General features: G+C 43.7%; 2 protein-coding genes across 4 annotated transcripts in view; one reads left to right on the top strand and one right to left on the bottom strand.

Annotated features, from left to right (window-relative positions):
* LOC110537330 (uncharacterized) overlaps positions 1 to 10,357 on the top strand; it is a 40,343-nt gene extending 29,986 nt beyond the window's left edge. For both annotated transcript variants that reach the window (XM_036941185.2, XM_036941174.2), the window contains exons 4-8: positions 726 to 950; positions 1,321 to 1,461; positions 3,108 to 3,418; positions 3,804 to 4,073; positions 5,993 to 10,357. In XM_036941185.2, coding sequence (XP_036797080.2) covers positions 726 to 950; positions 1,321 to 1,461; positions 3,108 to 3,418; positions 3,804 to 4,073; positions 5,993 to 6,247 — 1,202 coding nt within the window. In that variant the 3' untranslated portion in view covers positions 6,248 to 10,357. The remainder of the gene's footprint in view (positions 1 to 725; positions 951 to 1,320; positions 1,462 to 3,107; positions 3,419 to 3,803; positions 4,074 to 5,992) is intronic.
* A 699-nt stretch (positions 10,358 to 11,056) lies between these two features.
* LOC110534391 (chloride channel protein) overlaps positions 11,057 to 23,036 on the bottom strand; it is a 55,868-nt gene continuing 43,888 nt past the window's right edge. For both annotated transcript variants that reach the window (XM_036941153.2, XM_036941148.2), the window contains exons 13-23: positions 22,961 to 23,030; positions 22,212 to 22,322; positions 21,141 to 21,354; positions 20,855 to 20,988; positions 20,147 to 20,301; positions 19,859 to 19,940; positions 19,399 to 19,478; positions 18,776 to 18,820; positions 18,479 to 18,583; positions 18,276 to 18,362; positions 11,057 to 12,339 (exon numbers count right to left, since the gene is read on the bottom strand). In XM_036941153.2, the coding sequence (XP_036797048.1) occupies positions 11,791 to 12,339; positions 18,276 to 18,362; positions 18,479 to 18,583; positions 18,776 to 18,820; positions 19,399 to 19,478; positions 19,859 to 19,940; positions 20,147 to 20,301; positions 20,855 to 20,988; positions 21,141 to 21,354; positions 22,212 to 22,322; positions 22,961 to 23,030 (1,632 nt within the window). In that variant the 3' untranslated portion in view covers positions 11,057 to 11,790. The remainder of the gene's footprint in view (positions 12,340 to 18,275; positions 18,363 to 18,478; positions 18,584 to 18,775; positions 18,821 to 19,398; positions 19,479 to 19,858; positions 19,941 to 20,146; positions 20,302 to 20,854; positions 20,989 to 21,140; positions 21,355 to 22,211; positions 22,323 to 22,960; positions 23,031 to 23,036) is intronic.

Here is a 23,036-nt window from a genome sequence, read left to right as displayed (position 1 = left end):
TAACTCATCATATATTGACTTGGACACATTAATTACTGAGCAAAGCCATAATGTAACCAGCAGACAGAATACAGACCGTCATGGCGGAACATGATTTCTAAAGTAGAGTGTCTTCCGCAGTGCACTGTATGCATCAGCTGAGGATGTCTTAACAGACACTGCAGGGGGAGTGGGGTTTCTGCTTAGCCAGCGCAGGCAGCTTAGCAGAGGTGTGAAAGCTATCATGTCAACAAGCCAACCTCTCATTACTGACACGCCTCTGGCCATCTCACCCCAATTAACCTCCTCTGTCCCATGATGCACCTCTCCCAGAGCAGACGTATCCATTTGCTCCTCCCTGTGCCCCATCATCCTCCTCGGTTCCACACGTCATCTCATCTACATTATAAGCATCTCTTCCCTATTCATTCAGCCATGAATCTAAAGCATGTTCATTAAGCCGCTCATTTAACCACTCATCCAGAGGCCCTTATCAGCACCAGCTAAATACTGACAGGATCAGACAGACCTAAATGTGGAATAATAACATAATATCTCATCTGTTTCCTTCCCCCTCTCTCTCCAACCTGATGCCTGTCTCCTAACTCCCCCAAACTCCACATTCACCCCTTCTCTAAACCCCTTAATATCCCTCCAACCCTCCCTTAATTCACTTTCACCCTTCTAACCCTCCCCAATACCCGCATCAATCCCTACATCCCTCTTCACTTCTCCCCCCTCCCCAGGTGTGAATCGCTCCATGAAGGACAAGGTGACCAAGCCTACATCCATGGCCCAAGGCCGGATGGCACACATGATCGAGTGGCAGAACTGGGACATGTCTGTGGTGGGCCCGGGGGGTGTCTCCGTCCCACGCAAGTCCACAGCAGAGCAGGAGATGGAGAGACGGTTGGAGAGCGACGCCTACAGCGACCTCAGCGACGGGGAGAAGGAGGCTCGCTTCACCGCAGGTCAGAGGGGGAGGGGAATTTGTCACTGTGAGAGATGACAGAAGCAATATGTGTGGTTGATGCTGATCTATACAACCAAGGTGGTGTTCAGAGGAAACCCTCACAAAATCAAGCCTTTTGGAAAAAGGGTTCTCATGTGTTGAACGCCACGTCATAACCAGACTGTTTATAGGTCAGCTAATCGGCATGGCATAACACCAGCCAAATATGTCAACATTGGCCTAGGCAGAGCATAACCATAGATATTAAATAGACTACATATTACATCTTTATTTAAATTAGCCATAGATATTAAATCATTAAGGTGCTGAGGGAAGGCAGCAGCCAACTGTGCCGTTACAATGACCCTGACTTACCCTCTGCACTCCAGGTATCCTGCAGCAGTTTGCCATCTCCCAGGCAACGCTCATGGCCTGGACCTCCATGGATGGAGAGAGCATGAGGTCAGGGTCTAACCAGGGCAGTGTGGCCCACCTCAGCGAGGTTAACCAGGAGAGCATCACCAGCCGAGGTAAGGGACTACAAATATGACCTCTAAACAACCAAATGACAGTTGAGGTAAAGGACTATAAATATAGCCTCTAAACGAGCATGTCAGTCGAGGTAAGGGACTACAAATATGACCTCTAAACAACCAAATGACAGTTGAGGTAAAGGACTATAAATATAGCCTCTAAACGAGCATGTCAGTCGAGGTAAGGGACTACAAATATGACCTCTAAACAACCAAATGACAGTTGAGGTAAAGGACTATAAATATAGCCTCTAAACGAGCATGTCAGTCAAGGTAAGGGACTACAAATATGCTTGACAAACTACAGTAGCACAAATCAACTAGGGCAACCAAGTTTAAGGGATAGTTTAAGGAGCTAAACAGGATCCTGCACTGCGGAACCTTGTCTAAAATGTGCAGACAAACACGTTCATGCATAGGCTTGAGATCAGGCAACGCTGGAGTGTAGTGTGTGGGCTACACTATGCGTCGTTTTGCTCAGTAACGAAGGCATCTTATTCCGTCTCAGCCTGGAGGGTTAATGCTGTGCTAATTTCAGATTCACAAACACAGCCTGGGGGAATGCAAGACCAGGGATTTCCACTGTATAAATAGTCCACTTGGTCATTATTATTCCACATCGCTGTGCTGTCCGTTACGGTGCTCCTGTATTTCTCCTTCTCATGCAAAGAGGCGTTCAGACATGGAGACATGTTGAAATCATAATGTGGTTTTCTCCCTGTGGTTTGTTATTGAGAGATAACAAATGGCCTTGAGGCTGTGTGATGATCATTGGTTGAATCACAACTTCAGGCCAGTTATTTCATGTAATTATATTGAAGTCAAATAACTGTAGAATGTTCTTATTAAAAGGCTGTCTCTGGATGTATTTTGACAGTTTTGAGTCATCATTAAAGTGATATCATGTGAGGTTGCCGGCATGATGCTTGCTAACTCTTAGCACCGCCATATCAACTCAGATCATGTATATACACCATTCCTCTAACTGAAACTTGTTAGGCCAATGTCACAAAGACGTGTCGGCGAATAAGTGTGATTTACCTCATCCTTTTGTGTTTGACAGCTTTTTTTGTATATAACGGCATTGGCAACACACAAACTGATGTTTTCCTCCATTTATTTTCCTCCTTCGCACAAAATGGCTACCATACTTCAAAAGTGTTAATGTTGTTATCAGTCAGTGGGGGATATTAGTCGCCTTGTTCATCCGTAACAAAACCAGATTGGAATATGAGATGGCAAAAACTACTATGACTCACTCTTATTCATATCAGCCGTGCTATTGGCTGAATTATATGTCATTTTAATGCAGGGCAGATAGACTCCCCAATGGCTATACAGAGTCATAATGCTGATGTATTGGACTACTCGGTGTAGCTACACTTGGTGTCTGTCTGGGGATTGTTCAAGTAAAGTCATTTTCTCAATTATAAATTTGGGTCTGAGAGGGTTGGGGTGTCCCCCAGGGATATCACATGATTCCTCTTCAGGTTTCCTCTTTCGGGAAAAGGCTGATGTCAGCATTGTAGATTTATTTGCAGTTTGATATCCATGAGGTCCAATGTAGTGCATCCGTCAAGGACAATCTACCACTTATCCCGCCTCTTCACTCTTCTATTTTCTCATTATTTTCATCTTCTCAGACCAGATATTGCACCACTCCTCTGCGGACATGTGGCCCAACACCTATGTTGCCCAGGGCCTCTACTGCCTCTCCTCCTCTGACGCCTGGGAGCCAATCAGCAACGAGCCCTCCGGAGTGGCCTCTCCCGCTGCTGGCTCCTACGTGATGCAGCAGGGCGGGACTTCCTGTGATGGGTATGATGGGAACGCGTTGCAGCAGCAGCAGCAGCAGCAGTTCAACCTACAGCAGCAGAGTCAGCTCCAGCAGCTGCAGCAGCTACAACAGATACAGCACTACCAGCAACAGCAGCTCCTGTATCAGCAACAACAGGTGAGGAAAAACAACAGTCTAAAATGAGAGGAAAGCATTAACAATTTATTTCCATGGATAGACAATATTCATTCATGGTGTAGTCGGGCAGCTGACATTTTGTTTTTTAGTGTTTTTCGAGACAAGAATACTGAATTCGGCCTTTGATATGGTAATATCGTCAGAGATTCATTATTGTATCTCACTTCTTAGTACAACACAATTACACTGTCCCTTTCAATTCAACATTACGCTCAAAGGAAGAAACCCTTAACCACAGATTTAGGATCATATTTCCAGATTCTTTACCATTAGGGGGATAAACAAATATCTGATCCTGTATCAGTGGTGAAGGGGAACCTCTACCTACCTCCAGCTCCTCATTTTCTCTTCTTTCTCTCCACAGTCTCTGGAGCAAAGGCTGCACAGCGCCAACCACTCGTTGCAAGCCACGCCCAACAGCACCATCCATAGCCTGGCCCCTGCCACCCACGCCCCATTGGTGGACCTGTGGGGGGCGGGCCAGACAGGATCCTATCACGCTGATATTGGAGGGTACAACATAGGCGTGGCAGCGGTGGTGGAGGCGGCTCTGAATGTTCCGTCTGGGGATGAGGGGGCGGGGACCGAACATTCCCCTCTGCTGGAGCAGCAAGAGGAGGAAGATGAACTGAAGGTGAGCTCATATTAGGTCACAGAGTTATCAGGGCCCAGTTTAAAAAAAAATATCTATCTGGACTTCGCCTATCGGATAGGATTAAATGCATAGAAATAAAATAAATAGAACAGGAGTCCACATTCAAGACAATGATTCATCCATTCTATTCATTATATTTCTATGCATTTAATCCACATCGATGATTTTTGAAAACTGCAGAGAGGTATATCCTTGATGCTTTAATATACAGTACCAGTCAAAAGTTTGGACACACCTACTCATTCCTGGGGTTTTCTTTATTTTTACTATTTTCTACATTGTAGAATAATAGTGAAGACATCAAAATTATGAAATAACACATATGGAATCATGTAGTAACCAAAAACGTGTTATACAAATCAAAATATATTTTATATTTCAGATTCTTCAAAGTAGCCACCTTTTGCCTTGTTGACAGCTTTGCACACTCTTGTCATTCTCTCAACAAGCTTCATGAGGTAGTCACCTGGAATGGATTTCAATTAACAGGTGTGCCTTGTTAAAAGTTCATTTGTGGAAAATCTTTCCTTCTTAATGCATTTGAGCCAATCAGTTGTGTTGTGACAAGGTAGGGTGGGTATACAGAAGATAGCCCTATCTGGTAAAAGACCAAGTCCAGCAAAAAATAAATGACAGTCAATCATTCCTTTAAATATGGTCAGTCAATCCGGAAATTTGAAAGTTTCATCAAGTGCAGCCGCAAAAACCATCAAGCACTATGATGAAACTGGCTCTCATGAGGACCTCCACAGGAAAGGAAGACCCAGAGTTACCTCTGCTGCAGAGGATAAGTTCATTAGAGTTACCAGCATCAGAAATTGCATCCCAAATAAATGCTTCACAGAGTTCAAGTAACAGACACATCTCAACATCAACTGTTCAGAGGAGACTCCGTGAATCAGGCCTTCATGGTCGAATTTTTGCAATAAAAAAAGGACACCAATAATAAGAAGAGACTTGCTTGGGACAAGAAACACGAGCAATGGACATTAGACCAGTGGAAATCTGTCCTTTTGGTCTGATGAGTCCAAATTTGAGATTTTTGGTTCCAACCATGTTCCAACCGTGTCTTTGTGAGACGCAGAGTAGTTGAATGGATGATCTCCGCATGTGTGGTTCCCACCGTGATGCATGGAGGCAGAGGTGTGATGGTATGCTTTGCTGGTGGCACTGTCAGTGATTTATTTAGAATTCAAGGCACAAGTAACCAGCATGGCTACCACAGCATTCTGCAGCGATACGCCATCCCATCTGGTTTGCGCTTAGTGGGACTATCATTTGTTTTTCAACAGGACAATGACCCAACACATTTCCAGACTGTGTAAGGGCTATTTGACCAAAAATGAGAGTGATGGAGATGACCTGGCCTCCACAATCACCAGACCTCAACCCAATTGAGATGGTTTGGGATGAGTTGGACCACAGAGTGAAGGAAAAACAGTCAACAAGTGCTCAGCATATCTGGGAACTCTTTCAAGACTGTTGAAAAAGCATTCAAGATGAAGCTGGTTGAGAGAATGCCAAGAGTGTACAAAGCTGTCATCAAGGCAAAGGGTGGCTACTTTGAATAATCTAAAATCTAAAATCCATCTACACATTTTTGGTTACTGTGTGATTCCATATGTGTTATTTCATAGTTTTAATGTCTTCACTATTATTCTACAATGTAGAAAATAGTCAAAAATAAAGAAAAACCATTGAATGAATAGGTGTGTCCAAACTTTTGACTGGTACTGTATGACAGAGAGACATTTCCATCTGAACTCGTGAATACACCCTTGCTTTCTCCTCTCCATGGTCAGAGAATCATGCAGTATCTGTTATATTCAAAAAGTTTCTCCCTGAATGTTCTGTAAGTGTCATCCCCTGACCAAGCCCCTGCTCTGTCCCCTGAACAGGACGAGGAGCTAACACTCTGCATGGAGCCGGAGTCTGCCACTCTAACACAGAGAGATGAAGCCGTCACCTCCGGGGGCAGTAGTCCTGGGCAACGTAGTCCTGGGCAACGTAGTCCGGGGCGCAGTAGTCCAGGGCAACCAGCACAGCAAATCACAGAGCGGAAGGCCTCTGATGTCAGCTGTGGAGGCATCCAGATTCTAGAGGAGAAGGAAGAGAAGCAAGGGTCTGCTGTTGCTGCCATGGCAACCAACTGATCGACAGATTGCCCTGAGAGACGTGACAGACTGACCCTCAGCGTCAGGAATGACTTATCATAATAATGAAATATTTATCAATAAATCTGTTCCTTTTCAGGTATCAAACACATTTTTGATGGGATATAAACTCTTGTGACCACTGAAGAGCAGAGGAGGAAGATTGGAAACAGACTCACGCAGTGACAACAGCTGGTCCAACGGACAACTTTTTTTGGAAGCCTACATTCCCAGACAGAAGGAGGAGGGAGGGATGAATAGAGGGAGGGATGAATAGAGGGAGGAATGAATAGAGGGAGGGATGAATAGAGGGAGGGAAAAAAGACTGAGCGAGAAAAAGGAGGTATGAGGGGACGATAAAAAGAAGAGGAGCAGCTGAGCTTGAGACATTTGCATCAGGAAGAGGAAACGGAGGAGGAGGGAATTGAAACGCGCATGCTTTTTAAACAAGACTTTATCCAGTCCAGCGTCAAATATGATAATGATCATTACATCTATAGTAATAAAACATTATCATGACAACAATGATTTTCTAACAAAGAAAACAATCATGACAACACAAAAATCTATGTATAAGTGAATGATAAAAGAATATATATCAAAATCACTGTTTTTAAAAAACACTATCTCTCAATGGGAGAACTACTCTGTTTACAGCTTACACTCAACACATCAAATAGAATAATGTCAACCCCATAACTTGAAGAACAGAAACTCACATGTTATCCTCTTATGTCATTCACATCTAGCATCCACAACACTTATAGAACTAACTGCATGAATACAGAGCAACTTTAGTAGGTTGGGTTCATCATAACCCCCTAAAAATTACACCTATTCGATTATCCCCAAAAATGATTTAAATCCAAATTGGCTCTCTGCAACCTAACCACTGCAGTGAAATCTACTTGAACCCTCCTAACACAGTTAGAAAGACAACAACGTTACTATGTTGCTGTGTTCTCCAGATGTCCAAGGTACATAAAGGCTGCAGGCCTGTCGGCCACACACACAGCACTGCACAGTTAAAGGAATGTACTGTACAGTAAGATAGTGTGCTTCCTACTCTGTCTTTCCGTATGTTTCTTCAGAATACTATGGAGTACCTGTCCTATAGTGAACTGTATAGACTTTGCACTGAACCTAGGACACGGCTGGCCAGAGAAGACTCAGGGCATGGAGCTCCTTGTAGTCTGCTTGACTGTGCATCATGACTGACAGGTCCGTGTCATGGAGTGAATGGTGAAGAGACAGAGCTGTAGTAGCGAATCCCTTTGCACTGATGCCATCCAACAGATCAGAGGCTGCCTTTGGACTCTGTCACACGTCAATGTCCTTGATTACTGTTCAGAAAGAGCTCTTAGCATCACCAAGAACCAAAACAGAACCACTAGACGAGATGGATTCCGAGCTGTTGTTCCAGGTTCCAAACTAGAGATGGCTGGAGGAAGAGGGAGTGCTCTGGAATGTTTTGGCACCAACAGAAAGAGGATTTAGATTGAGATGTGCTTCTGTTTTAACCCAGATTGTTGTTTTGATGTCAGCTCTTGGGGACAATACCAAGCTTTTCTTTGTGGAGAAAAGATGAGGATAATTTTTTTCTCTGAAAGGTGTAGGATAGAGCTGTTTGAATGGGGTGCTGATTCTTAGAAGGGAAAAACACATCTTCAAAATTGTAACTAATTAATGAGGAGCCAAACACAGGTCTCCTAAACGGCTTGTGGCCACTACTGTCAGATAGATGTAAATACTAATGAGAGAGGATATAAACCATCTCTCACAGTCCCCACTGCAACAGTTTCTTTATTTTCTACACGTCTCAGTCCCAGCTCTTTCCTTTGGGAATCTTCCTGAGCTCCCAAATGAAGCGTATTGCGTTTAGATTGGTTTCTATCACCACACAAGTAAAAGGAAAAGGATAGTGGAATGTCAACATTGTAAATAGTGTGAACGTTAAAGTATTGGATATCGGAATATTGCTTTAAAATAATGCAAAGGACCTCATTTGACTGGGTCTAAGGAGAACATTGAAGTCAATCAGGGAATAGAACTGAATAGAAGAACCAAACACTAGAACCGAACAGAACCGGTATCTTCCTGCTCATGGTGACTACAACGATGGAGCAAAACTCTGCCTGAGTCGAGTGTGACGTTTGAGTTAGCGTGTGTATTTCCTGAAGAGGAAAGTGTGTATCCCAACGGAGGAATGGTAGTGAAGTTCAGAGACATGATAGAATAGTGGAATTTTGGAGATACTGGTCTGGAGTATCTGTGCACGTGTCACTAATAAAAACCACAACAATAGCAGTTATTATTATTATTATTATTCTTATTAATATTATTATTAATATTACTATTATTTGACGGCGAACAACCTTCTCCTTTCACTCTGATGATTGTGTGAAAAAAACATTAAGATAGATTAAAGGTTTAATGACTTGAATTCATTCATTTATTGATTGATTATTTATGCAATGTTGGGACAATGTTTATTTTTCTACTGAATGATTGACACGTCCTCCAGTATAAGACAGAATATGTGTGGTTGATGTAGAGCAGTTTCGTGTTGGTTGGGGCTCTCTCTGATCGGACAAACAGACAGTGAAAACTTCTGGAGGGCTACAATGTGGCCACAATTAATTGTAATCAGTTGTGTTAAAGCTGGTCTGGAACAAAACCCTGCACACACTGACTGCATCCCTCCAGGACAAGGGCTAGGGTTAAGGTTACTCACCTCTTCCCTGGAGCTGTCCATCATGAAACACACAATGATGTCATTTATATAGTCATAACCAGTCATGAAGATTCATGTCACAGCTGCCACGATCACCCAGGCAATGACAACGCAACCTCAACCACACAACTTCCTTTAGGCTACTAGTCATAAGTGTACATCAGCTGTCATGACACGTATGACGTGTCTGCAAGACAGGATGCATATTGGTGTTAGAACTAACCAAGGCTAGGAGTCTATCCTGACCACGTGACCTGACCAGGATAGACTCAGCGCCCCTACTTCTAACAGATGGTTCTGGTGAGCTGCAACCTTGTGGTGTTCTTCAGTTTGTGTTATGCATTAGCCTTCACCTGTCTGTCTCAGACTGGCTCTGAGAGCTACAACCTACAGGATGTCTTTACCCAACCACTCTTATTAATTTATTTATTTCATGATTATTTGGGGGGAGGAATAACATGACAGCCTGTACATAGTTTATTATTTATTGTAGGTAAGTCTTTTTGAAGCAGTATTGTTCTGTGTGTTGTCCTTGGGACTTTCTGTAGTGATAGACCTTTGACCCCAGAGAGATTGTTCTGCTTCTTTGAAAGCACCAACATGGACCCAGAGAATGATACTACATCAACAAAGATATTTTATAGATTATTTTGACGATTAAGAACTTAATTAATAAACTAACAACAAGAAGCCAAATGTATTTCCTTGAATGTTCCTGTTTATCGATTGTCTTTGTTGATTGATTGACTGATTGATTTCCAGTTGATTTCTTGTTATATATGATTCTACTGCCATCTTTCAATACGTAACGTTTGGCCTTTCTAGCCTTTGCTCTCTCTTTGTACCTGTTCTGTATATTTGTGTCTCTGTTTGTCTGAGTCTGTCTGTCCATGTAGTTGTCTGTTTTCTTGTTGGAAGAATCACTGCCTGAAAACATTGTTTAAAAAATCTGACAGATTGACCAAATTTGAGGCAAACATACATTTTTAAAAAATGATGTAGTCAGTTGGAACTGTGTGGCACAGAACCCTGAGGTAAATACACTTGTATACAATTGGGTTGATTGAATGTTTTAATTTGAGATGATCAATGTAAACTGGCAAGACCAGTATATTAAAGCCCATACCTATGCATGCTTATGGGAAGGTTGTGACGGGATGGTTCTTCCACGTGGTCTCCCCTCCCTTCCTCCTCGGCCGTAAACCTATATCTTTCTCTTTTCCTCCCCCTCTCTCTTTCCCCTGCACGAGCGAACACCCTCTTCCATCCCTTTCCCCTCTACTCCATTCTCTTTCTTCTCCCCCTCCCCCCCTCCTCCCCACTATCCAAATAAAAGAAAAACGGTGGAGAAAGAGCAAATAAACACACAAAGAGAATCCTGACGTGTATGTGTGTGGACATCTTTGAACAGTGAGAAGGGACATTGTTTTTTTATATTGTGAGGATGAGGAACGTCACCGAAAGCGTGCTTTTCTTTATGGTCAGTGAACACGGAGATGCAAAGCCTGCTGGGGCTTTGTGACGCAGTTCTTCTATCATGTTTCCATTCCCTCCCTGTCAACCCCAAACACACATTCTAGGTGTATTTCATCCTGAATACATGACAGTGCATCCATCCTTCCTGCCTTCCTTCATGTAATGGTAGTGTAGAAAACTTGCTGGTAGACATCAGGGATTACTTTAAGGAAGGATGGATATATGTTTTAAGTACTGATATAGGGCCCCAGCCTGGTAGCCAGATCTGTTTCTTGTTCAACTTCTTTGTCAAAGCCATACCAAACATGACAACCACAGAAACAGCAGAAAGCGTCCTGCAGGGGACTGGCAGCAATGGTTGAAGCCTACAGTTAAACCTCCCTGTCTGTCTGCTGTTGTCAGCCATTATGATGTCAGGAGAATGTTCATGTCAAACAAATTGAGACTGAAACACTGTTGACCTTCTCAGCTGGAAGTGTTGATACGTCCACAGACTTTTTAAAGACAAACTTTTACAAGACTGTAGTGAACAGTGCATCTCTGGTATTATGCCGGAGCTGATTATTGCCATGCTCAAAATCCAATGAAATGTTACTGAAAACATTTAAATATTTATTGTATTCCATAAGAATAGTAGATAGGCATCAGTATGAACAATTTCAATATTTGCTTTACAGTGGTAACAGTAATAATTTAAAGCCTGTATATTCATTAATCAGTAAACGTTCAATCGATTTGATCAAATATAAATCAGTCCATTGACAGACATGGAGTCATGATTAATGATGTGATTTCATTATCAAACATTTCATTGCTGTCATATACAGTGTCATAAAGATACATGGAGTTCAGTGATACAGACATACAGTACCATGTAGCTACAAACACATTCATACATTCAACAATACCGGGACAAGGAGACCAACAATGATAAGTACAGATGAAGAACTTAGAACATCTGTCCATTTTTGTAGTTTTAAAGACACGGAGAGAAACCTGAGAAATGGAAATAGTGAAAAAGAAGTTTGTCTTGAGTAGAAAAAAATCCTTCAAAAACTGCTGAGATCAGGAAAGAGACTTACAAAAAGTATTATTAGCTACCAGAAATTCCAGAACTACAAGTCCCAGAAGCACTGTGTGCACCTGTTCTTCCTGCTCTCTGTAAGCTGAACATCTGCAGAGCCTCGAATGAGCCTGCACAGAACTCCAATACCCAGGATGCTCCTTGTTACGCTCTCCTTGAAACGCTCACTGAATGAGGTAAGTGGAGTGAGGCCAGAGAGGAGAAAGTCTTCATTTAAGAAACAGAATCCACAGAATTCCCTGTCGCCATCTAAATTGGCTCTTCAGAATCTTCGCTCTCCCTCTCTCCATCTGTCTCCGGCACGGTAGGAAGGGATGACACAATGAAGATACGAGTGGAGGAGGAGTGTGGTGAGGTGGGGGAGGAAGGCTCCTGAGGGGGACAGTCTGTCCCTCGGCTGTTGGGGGTGGAGGTGTCACACTCTGCACCTGCACTGGAGGCACCTGCTTCTCCTGCGTTCCCCCTGGGTTCCTCCTTAGCCTCATCCATGTCACCCTCTCCCTCTGTACCAACCACCTCATCCTTCAACCTTACCACCTCTCCCTCCCTCTTTCCTCCATCTCCCTCCCCCTTTTCTTCCTTAACCTCCCATTTAAACCCATCGCTCCCCTCCTTCCTACTACCCCCTCCCTCCCTCTTCCCCCCCTCACCCCACAGTTCCCTGTCCCTGGTGGGGGAGGAGGGTGTGGAGGGGGGAGCCGCATGCTTCTTCGCTTTACGGTTGGCATCTCTGAAACTGGCCAGAGGGGGGCGCAATCTTACCCCACTACGGGTGGAGCCCTCGATGGCCTTCTGCAACTGTGAGAGGTAAGAGAGAGGGAAAGATAGAGAGAAAGATTAAAGGGGAGAGATAAATATAGAGGGGGAGAAGAGAAAATGGAGGGAGAGAGAAGGGAGAAGGGGAGAGAGAGAAATAAAGAAAGAGGGGAGGGTAATAGAGATTGAGATGGAGGGGGAGAGAGGAAGGGAAAGAGAGTGAATAGAAGTGGTTAGTTAACATAGCATGTCATAACACAAGCAAAGCATGTTAATACAGGTTTACTGTGACGCTGTGATAAGTCAGAGACGAACACCGTTGATGGTGTAATAGTGTGACTCACTATTCGAGTACAACAGAACAGCAAAGCAACAGCCAACTGAACAGGCTCCATGTATTTGTATGTGTATTTATTATGGATGCTCATTTCTTCCTGCCAAGGCAGCAGCTACTCTTCCTGAGGTCCAAACAAGATTAGGGCAATTACATCACCAAAAAAATCATACAACACATTACTACACCACTACATATCTACAATGCAAAATGTATAATTTTACAATGTACATATGTGTAAACTGTGTGTGTCAGCGTGTGTGTGTGTGTCTCTTCACAGTCCACGTTGTTCCTTATGTAGTATTGTGTGTTTCCCAGAGTCTGTTCTGGACTTGGGGACTGTGAAGAGACCCCTGGTGGCATGGCTTGTGGGTTATGCATGGGTGTCTGAGCTGTGTGCTCGTTGTTTGAATAGACAGCTCAGTGCTTTCAACACGTCAATACCTCTCACAAAGACAAGCAGTGATGCAGTCAAACTCTCCTCTACTTTGAACCAGGAGAGACTGGCATGCATGTTAATGATGTTAGCTCTCCATGTACATTTAAGGGCCAGCCGTGCTGCTCTGTTCTGGGCCAAATGTAATTAGCATATGTTCTTCTTTGTGGCACTTGTCCATATGACTGGGCAGTAGTCCAGGTGTGACAAAACTAGGGCCTGTAAGACTTGTTTTGTTGATAGTGATGTCAAGAAAGCAGATCTTAGCTAACGTTGCATCCATATGTTTTGACCATGACAGTTTACAATCCAGGGTTACTCCAAGCAGTTTAGTCTCCTCAACTTTCTCAATTTCCACACTATTCATTTAAATATTTAGTTGAGGTTTAGGGTTTAGTGAATGATTTGTACCAAATACAATGCTTTTAGTTTTTGAAATATTTAGGACAAGCTTATTACTTGCCACCCATTTTAAAACTGATTGCTGCTCTTTGTTAAGAGTTGCAGTGAGTTCACTTGCTGTGGTAGTTGACGTGTTTAATGTTGAGTCATTAGCATACATAGATACACAGGCTTTACTCAGAGACAGTGGCAGGTCATTAGTAAAGATGGAAAAAAGTAAGGAGCCTAGACAGCTGCCTTGGGGAATGCCTTACTCTACCAGGATTATCGTGGAGAGGCTTCCATTAAAGAACACCCTCTGTTTTCTCTTAGACAGGTACAGTGCCATGAAAAAGGATTTGCCCCTTTTTCTCTACTTTTGTATATTTTTGATACGGAATGTTATCCGATCTTCAACCAAAACCTAATATTAGATCAAAAGGAACCTGAGTGAACAAATAACACACCAATTACATAATTATTTCATTTATTTTATATAGAAGTTATGCAACACCAAACGGCCCTGTGTGAAAAAGTAAATGCCCCCTTACACTCAATAACTGGTTGTGCCACCTTTAGCTGATGACTATAACCAAACCCTTCTTGTAGTTGTTGATCAGTCTTTCATGCCGCTGCTACCATGCTGAATTTTGGCCCACTCTTCCATGCATCTCAATTAGGATTAGGTCTGGACTTTGACTAGGCCATTTCAAAACTTCAAATCTGTTGCTTTTCAGCCATTGTCATGTAGACTTGATTGTGTGTTTTGGATCATTGTCTTGCTGCATGACCCAGCTGTGCTTCAGCTTTAGCTCACAGACGGATGGCCTGACATTATCCTGTAGAATTCTCTGATACAGAGCAAAATTCATGGTTCCTTCTATTAAGGCAAGTTGTTCAGGTCCTGAGGCACCAAAGCATCCCCAAACCATCACACTACCACTACCATGCTGACCGTTGGTATGAGGTTCTTACTGTGGAATGCAGTGTTTGGTTTTTGCCAGGCATAATAAGAAGTATCTTTTTTTTTTTTTTGTAACAGGTTCCCTTGATCTAATATTAGGTTTTGGTTGAAGATCTGATACCATTCAGTATAAAAAAAAAGCTAAATATAGAAAATCAGAAAGGGGGCAAATACTTTTTCACGGCAATGTAACTCTCGATCCATGATATACAGTGGGAAGAAAAAGTATGTGAACCCTTTGGAATTACCTGGATTTCTGCATAAATTGGTCATTAAATATGATCTGATCTTCATCTAAGTCACAGCAATAGACAAACATAGTGTGCTTAAATGACACACAAATTATTGTATTTTTCTTGTCTATATTGAATACATCATTTAAACATTCACAGTGTAGGTTGGTAAAAGTATGTGAACCCCTAGGCTATTGACTTCTCCAAAAGCTAATTGGAGTCAGGAGTCAGCTAAGTTGGAGTCCAATCAATGTGACGAGATTGGAGATGTTGGTTAGAGCTGCCTTGCCTATGCAAACACTCACAGTTTGCTATTCACAAGAAGCATTGCCTGATGTGAACCATGCCTTGAACAAAAGAGTTCTCAGAAGACCTAAGATTAAGAAATATTGACTTGCATAAAGCTGGAAACGGTTACAAAAGTATCTCTAAAAGCCTTGATGTTCATCAGTCCACTGTAAGACAAACTGTCTATAAATTGAGAAAGTTCAGCACTGTTGCTACTCTCCCTAGGAGTGGCCGTCCTGCAAAGATTACTGCAAGAGCACAGCACAGAATGCTCAATGAGAATCCTAGAGCGTCAGTTAAAAACATTCAGAAATCTCTGGAACATGCTAACATCTTTGTTGACGAGTCTACAATACGTAAAACACTAAACAAGAATGGTGTTCATGGAAGGACACCATGGAAGAAGCCACTACTGTAAAAAAACATTGCTGCACGTCTGAAGTTTGCCAAAGTGCACCTGGATGTTCCACAGTGCTACTGGCAAAATATTCTGTGGACAGATGAAATTACAGTTGAGTTGTTTGGAAGGAACACACAAGACTATGTGTGGAGAGAAAAAAGCACAGCAAACCAACATCAAAACATCATGCCAACTGTAAAGTATGGTGGAGGGAACATCATTGTTTGGGGCTGCTTTGCTGCACAAGGGCCTGGACAGCTTGCTATCATCGATGGAAACATGAATTTCCAAGTTTATCAAGACATTTCGCAGGAGAATGTTAGGCTATCTGTCCGCCAATTGAAGCTCACAGAAGTTGGGTGATGCAACAGGACAACGACCCAAAACATAGAAGTAAACATCTGGCGCCAACAGAGATGGCTGCCTCGCTTTGCGTTCTTAGGAAACTATGCAGTATTTTGTTTTTTTATGTATTATTTCTTACACTGTTGCCCCAGGAAATCTTAAGTCTTATTACATACCGCCCGGGAAGAACTATTGGATATAAGAGCAACGTCAACTTACCAACATTACAACCAGGAATACGACTTTCCCGAAGTGGATCCTCTGTTTGGACCACAATCCAGGACAATGGATCGGATCCCAGCAGGCAACCCAAAACAATGGCTCCGCAGAAGGGGCAGACGGAGCGGTCTTCTGGTCAGGCTCCGTAGACGGGCACATCGCCCACTGCTCCAGAATATACTACTTGCCAATGTCCAGTCTCTTGACAACAAGTTAGACGAAATCAAAGCAAGGGTTGATCTTCCAGAGAGACATCATAGATTGCAACATTCTCTGCTTTACGGAAACATGGCTCACTCGGGATACGTTATCAGAGTCGGTACAGCCACCTGGTTTCTTCACGCATTGCGCCGACAGAAACAAACATCTCTCTGGTAAGAAGAAGGGTGGGGGTGTATGCTTTTTGATTAACGAGTCGTGGTGTGATCATTACAACATACAGGAACTCAAGCCCTTTTGTTCACCTGACCTAGAATTCCTTACAATCAAATGCCAACTGCATTATCTACCAAGAGAATTCTCTTTGATTATAATCACAGTCGTGTATATCCCCCCCAAGCAGACACCTCGATGGCCCTGAAAGAACTTCATTGGACTCTATGTAAACTGGAAACCACATATACCGAGTCTGCATTTATTGTAGCTGGGGATTTTAACAAGGCTAATCTGAAAACAACGCTCCTTAAATTGTATCATCATATCGAATGCGCAACCCGGGCTGGCAAAATCCTGGATCATTGTTACTCTAACTTCCGCGACGCATACAAAGCCCTCCCTCGCCCTCCTTTTGGCAAATCTGACCACGACTCCATTCTGTTGCTCCCAGCCTATAGACAGAAACCAAAACAGGAAACGCCCATGCTCAGGTCTGTTCAACGTTGGTCCGGCCAATCTGATTCCACGCTTCAAGATTGCTTTGATCATGTGGACTGGGATATGTTCCGGATAGTGTCGAACAACAACATTGATGTATACGCTGAGTCGGTGAGTGAGTTTATTAGCAACTGCATGTAGTACCCATGGCGACTATTAAAACCTTCCCCAACCAGAAACCGTAGATTGATGGCAGCATTCGCTCAAAACTGAAAACGTGAACCACTGCTTTTAATCAGGGCAAGGCGACCGGAAACATGACCGAATACAAACAGTGTAGCTATTCCCTCCGCAAGGCAATCAAACAATCTAAGCGTCAGTACAGAGACAAAGTAGAGTCGCAATTCAACGGCTCAGACACGAGTTATGTGGCAGGGTCTACAGTCAATCACGGACTACAAAAAGAAAACCAGCCCCATCGCGGACCCCGATGTCTTGCTCCCAGACAAACTAAACAGCTTCTTTGCTCGCTTTCAGGACAATACAGTGCCACCGACACGGCCCGCTACCAAAACCTGCAGGCTCTCCTTCACCGCAGCCAATGTGAGTAAAACATTTAAACGTGTTAACCCTCGCAAGGCTGCCGGCCCAGATGGCATCCCTAGCCGTGTCCTCAGAGCATGCGTAGACCGGCTGGTGTGTTTACGGACATATTCAATCAATCCCTATCCCATTCTGCTGTTCCCACATGCTTCAAGAGGGCTACCATTGTTCCTGTTCCCAAGAAAGCTAAGGTAACAAAACAGCTAAGGTAACAAAACAGCTAAGGTAACAAAACAGCTCCCCCAATCTTTTTAGTATCAATTTCTTTCAGCCAATCATCAGTAATTTGTGTGAGTGCCATGCACGTTGAGTGCCCTTCTCTATAAGCATGCTGAAAGTCATTTGTCTACTGTGAAATAGCATTGTCTCTGGTCAAAAATGTTATTCAAACGTTTAGTAAGGGTTGGTAGCAGGCTGATTGGTTGGCTGTTTGAACCAGAAAAGGGTAATTTGCTATTCTTAGGTAGTGGAATAACTTGTTCTTCCCTCCAGGCCTGAGGGAACACACTTTCCTGTAGGATGAGTTTAAAGAGATGGCAAATAGGAGTGGCAATATAGTCCGCCATCATCCTCAGTCATTTTCCATCCAAGTTGTCATTCCCAGGTGGTTTGTCATTGTTGATAGACAACAATAATGTTTTTACCTCTTCCACACTCACTTTACGGAATTAAAAATGACCATGCTTGTCTTTCATTATTTGGTCAGTTATGCATGGATGTGTGTAGGTTCAGAGTTTGCTGTTGGTATGGCATTCCTAAGTTTGCTAATCTTGCCAATGTAATTACTGTGACACTGTGAGATCATCATCAGAGAACGATGACAGAGAGGCAGAACAAATGGACAAGCTGTGTGTCTGATGCTTCTACACTGCAGAAAAGGAAGACTCGGCATACAGACAGAGAGAGAGAGAGAAAGAGAGAAAGGGAGAGAGTGAGAGAGCTTGTGTGATGTGTGATCTCACCTCCTTCAGTGCTACGACTCCCACCAGTTTTCCAATGCTGGTAACATAGGCATGACTGAGACCCAGCAAGGAGAACAAAGTGTGGGTCTGTCAGAGAGAGAGAGAGAGAGGGAGGCATATTTGTCAATATCCTACAGCATGTAGTGTTTATAATGGCTTAAAGTGGCTACATGAGAGCACAGGGTGCTAGCTACAGTTGATACCTTGTGAAGGGAGGTTCTCTCCACCAGCTGAAAGGGGGAGGGATCAATCCGTATCTCCTCCATACTGATTGGCTTATCCAACTCTTCTTCTTCCCAGGCTTTGATCTGCATTAGCCAATCAGAGAGCAGAGAGGGTGAGTGACAATATAAAGAGAGAATAATCATTTATGATGTTTGATTCTATTCGTGGAATCCTTTTAGAGCTACATAGAGTGCCCAGGTCAGGGAGTAGAGGTCAGGGATCAGGGATCAGGGGTTAGGGGTTAAAGGTTGATCAGGGTCAGTGAGACACATTACCTCCTCTGAGGACATGGTGTCGGTGAGTGGAGGTGGGATGGATTCCTGGAGAGAGGAAGAGAGAGAGAGAGAGAGAGAGAGAGAGAGAGAGAAAGAAATAGAGTGAGAGAGAGAGAAAGAGAGTGAGAGAGAGAAAGAGAGAGAGAAAGAGAGTGGGAGAGAGAAAGAGAGAGAGCGGAAGAGAGAGGAGGAAAGAGAGAGAAAGAAAAGAGGGAGTGTGAGACAGAGGGGGGTGTTGGTTTAGAGATTTTAGTTATTTTCTCTCTCCAGGTTTACAAAGTGTCAGATCAGATGCCCCCTTGTGGTGCTATTTCTCCATCACACAGAATGACAAACCTGCTCATTACATATCATATCATACATTATAGCAAGGTCATGCCATTGACGTGAGCGTGTGTCCCCTACTGGACAGAATGTGATATTGCTCCTCTTTGAGCTACCAGAGGAAATTAGCTACCAGAGGAAAGCTTGAGGTTGATGTTAGCCTTAAGCACAGATCCAGGATCAGGTTGCCCTAGCCCCAATCCAAACCTCAACCATTATGGGAATGAAAAACATCTTCTAACATATCTGACCCTGTATCAGTGGTATCATCCAACCTCTATCTTGATATGGAATGATACCTGAGCTTCAGCCTGGCTGGTTGAGGAAGAGGAGAAGAGGCGCTGAAATATTCCCCTCACAGACTGGAGGGAACGCTTCTCTGAAAGACAGGACAGACATTTAGAAGTGAGTACATCTTGTAAACATTCTCACTCCAACACTTTTCTACAGAAGGTGCTGGTTAATTGTTGTAAACAAACCCCATGAGCAATCGATAGAACAGCAGGTCTAACACTGATTCTGCTGTATTGATTGCTTATTGTAGATACAGTATCTGGTTGTAGAGTAGTGGCCTAAGGGAACACACTTAATGTGTTGTGAAAAGTGTTATGAAATGTAATGTAATGTAATATTTGTTTGCCTTGGCAGCAGCTAATGGGGATCCTAAATAAATACAAATACAAACATGGATGCACTAGTAACAAAATAGAAATAGTGGGTACATCCCAATTCTATGACATTTTATATGTGTCATGTCACCTGAGCCGGTGTGATTGGTGGAGGACTCCTGTGGTTTGGGGGATGGGAGTGGCCTATTCTGTTCATCTTGTACTGGAGAGGTCTGGAAAACAGACAAAAGGACCAAGTTCATAACCAAGTATTATATGATGTTGTGGATAATTATAATGCATTATAAATGTGTTTATAAAGACATTATAAGTATACTGATATTTAATCAGTGTAAAAAATATGATGCTATCGTTCAAGCATTCCATCTATCCATCCATCCATCCATCCATCCATCCATCCATCCATCCATCCTGTCACCTCTCCTCCCTCCTCGTCTATGAAAGTGAAGGACTCCCAGCCCTGGCCCGGTGACCCCTGACCCCTCTCAAAGACACGCCTCTCGGCCGAAAGCCACCAATCAGAGATGGCTTGCAGCTCTGTCCTCTCGATAGACCCTAATAGGATCATAGACTCTGAGGAAAGACAGGGGGAACAGGGAGAGAAAGAGAGTAGAGAGAGAGAGAGTAGAGAGAGAGAGAGAGAGTAGAGAGTAGAGAGATAGCGAGTAGAGAGAGAGAGAGAGAGAGACTTTAACTACTTTAACTATTTGTACATTGTTACAACCCTGTATATATATATATATATATATATATATATATATATATATATATATATTATATAATATGACATTTGTAATGTCTTTATTGTTTTGAAACTTCTGTATGTGTAATGTTTACTGTTAATTTTTATTGTTTATTTCACTTTTGTATATTATCTACCTCACTTGCTTTGGCAATGTTAACACATGTTTCCCATGCCAATAAAGCCCCTTGAATTGAATTGAATTGAATTGAATTGAATTGAATTGAGAGAGAGAGAGAGAGAGAGAGAGAGAGAGAGAGAGAGAGAGAGAGAGAGAGAGCGAGAGAGAGAGAGAGGAGTCAAGAGAGACAAGAGAGGGATTTCAGTGGATGGATTTGTGTCATCTACGGTGCATGGCATCAAACATTCTATAACATGTCTCACCTTTGGAGTCGACCAGAGGGATGGTTTTGAGGGAGGTGGAGTCTAGCAGATAGCCCAGCTCCCGATAGGTCGACTGGGAGGACAGGAAGTTCACCTTCCGCACCATCATGTCCTCCACAAAGATGTTGTACTTACTGAGGGAGGAGAGAGGATATATGTGAACTGTGCCTGCTTGACTCATAATAGCACACAAGGTTGCATGTACACTAGAACTGTTTGAGCCACAATGGCATACAGTTCTCTGCATAAACACTTATTAGAGCCATAATGGCGACCGTTCCAGTACCTGATGTGTCCGAGGCTGAGCTCGGGGAGGTATGGCAGTTTCTTGACCTGGATGATGGAGTCGTAGAGGGAGGGCTGCAGGCCCTGGGCCACCATGTTGGCCAGGATCACCGCCACCATCATGGGCAGGATGTGGGAGATCTGGCCTGTCAGCTCAAAACAGATCACAGCCGTGGACACTGTGTGGGTTACTGCCCCGGTCAGGGCCGCGGCACCTGGGATAAGGAGGGCGGGAGAGAGAAAGGGAGGGGAAGGAGAGAGGAAGTGCGGGAGGTAGGGGAAGGAGAGAGGAAGGGAGGGAGGTAGGGGAAGGAGAGAGGAAGGGAGAGAGGGATGGAGGGGGAGGAGAGAGGAAGAGAGAGTATAGAGGGAGGGAACGAGAGATCAGGAGTCACAACAAGGCAGAAAGGGAAGGAGAGATGGTGTTAAATTACATTGTCATTTTGATATGTATATTATAAATACATCACATGAGACACTAAGTAATTTACACCCCACTTCATAAAGATAATTAACAATATGCAATAGACTATGGTTGAGTTACAGTAATAGGCAATGAAGAAATGTCTGAGAATGGATTCTAAATATAAGTGTATTTAATTACTTTGTAAAAATGAATGGATTCACATACAAGGCATACAGCTTCAGTTACAAAGCATTAACAAGCATTACAAGGCATTATTCCAAGCATGGTCAGAGAGAGAGAGAGAGAAACCATAGCCTGAAAGGCCTTGCCCCGAAAGTTCACAGGGTGGAGAGAGAGAGAAAGAAAGTATCTTACCACAGCAGGTCAGGAACAAATAAGAAAAAGACCAATGAACCTTTAATAAACATCTGAGTTGTTGACCAATAGTATTACTGTAAAGTTAACCTCCAATCAGATGTCAGACCTACATGATGTAACCTCTCAGAGGTGTGACAATGGGGGTTGGCAAGACCAACACATAGAATGCTGAATTCCGAAGACAACACATAGCAAATTCTTGCATACAGCTGATAAGATGAGTCCCTTCTGGGGCTGGGCTGCCCTGCAACAGCAGCAAGGCAAGATGAGACTTCAGAGGAGACTCACCAATGACAGCATAGCCCCCGGGGAGGATGCGATAAACTATCCCATCAAACAGGATACCGTTTGGGAAGAGAGTGGCCATTATCTCCCCTACCAGACGCCCAAATGCTGCCCCTGGGGGAGAGGGGAGAGAGAAAGGGGAGAGAGACGAGAGAGAAACGGGAGAAGGGAGAGAGAAAGGGGAGAGAGAGGAGAGAGAAAGGGGAGAAGGGAGAGAGAAAGGGGATAGGGGAGAGAGAAAGGGGAGAGGGGAGAGAGAAAGGGGAGAAGGGAGAGAGAAAGGGGAGAAGGGAGAGAGAAAGGGGAGAGAGAGGAGAGAGAAAGGGGAGAAGGGGGAGAGAAAGGGGAGAGGGGAGAGAGAAAGGGGAGAAGGGAGAGAGAAATGGGAGAGGGGAGAGGGGAGAGAGAAAGGGGAGAGGGGAGAGAGAAAGGGGAGAGAGAAAGGGGAGAGGGGAGAGAGAAAGGGGAGAAGGGAGAGAGAAAGGGGAGAGAGGAGAGGAGAGAGGAGAGAGAAAGGGGAGAAGGGAGAGAGAAAGGGGAGAGGGGAGAGAGAAAGGGGAGAAGGGAGAGAGAAAGGGGAGAAGGGAGAGAGAAAGGGGAGAAGGGAGAGAGAAAGGGGAGAGGGGAGAGAGAAAGGGGAGAGACAGGAGAGAGAATACTCAGTTGTGCTTTAGGACAGGTTTATAGCATGTTTTAAGCCTGATATCTGATACATCATGTTTAGATTCCCAGGTCTGATCTCAGCCTCTTACCCAGTATGAACACTGGCATGAAGGCTCCAGACGGGATGGGCATCGTCGTGGAAACAGCAGACATCCAGAACTAGAA

Source organism: Oncorhynchus mykiss, chromosome 2 (genome assembly GCF_057628025.1).
Source record: "Oncorhynchus mykiss isolate SJ-2025 chromosome 2, ASM5762802v1, whole genome shotgun sequence".
In the NCBI taxonomy this organism is placed as follows: domain Eukaryota; kingdom Metazoa; phylum Chordata; class Actinopteri; order Salmoniformes; family Salmonidae; genus Oncorhynchus; species Oncorhynchus mykiss.
This window is presented reverse-complemented; position numbering and strand designations above follow the sequence as displayed.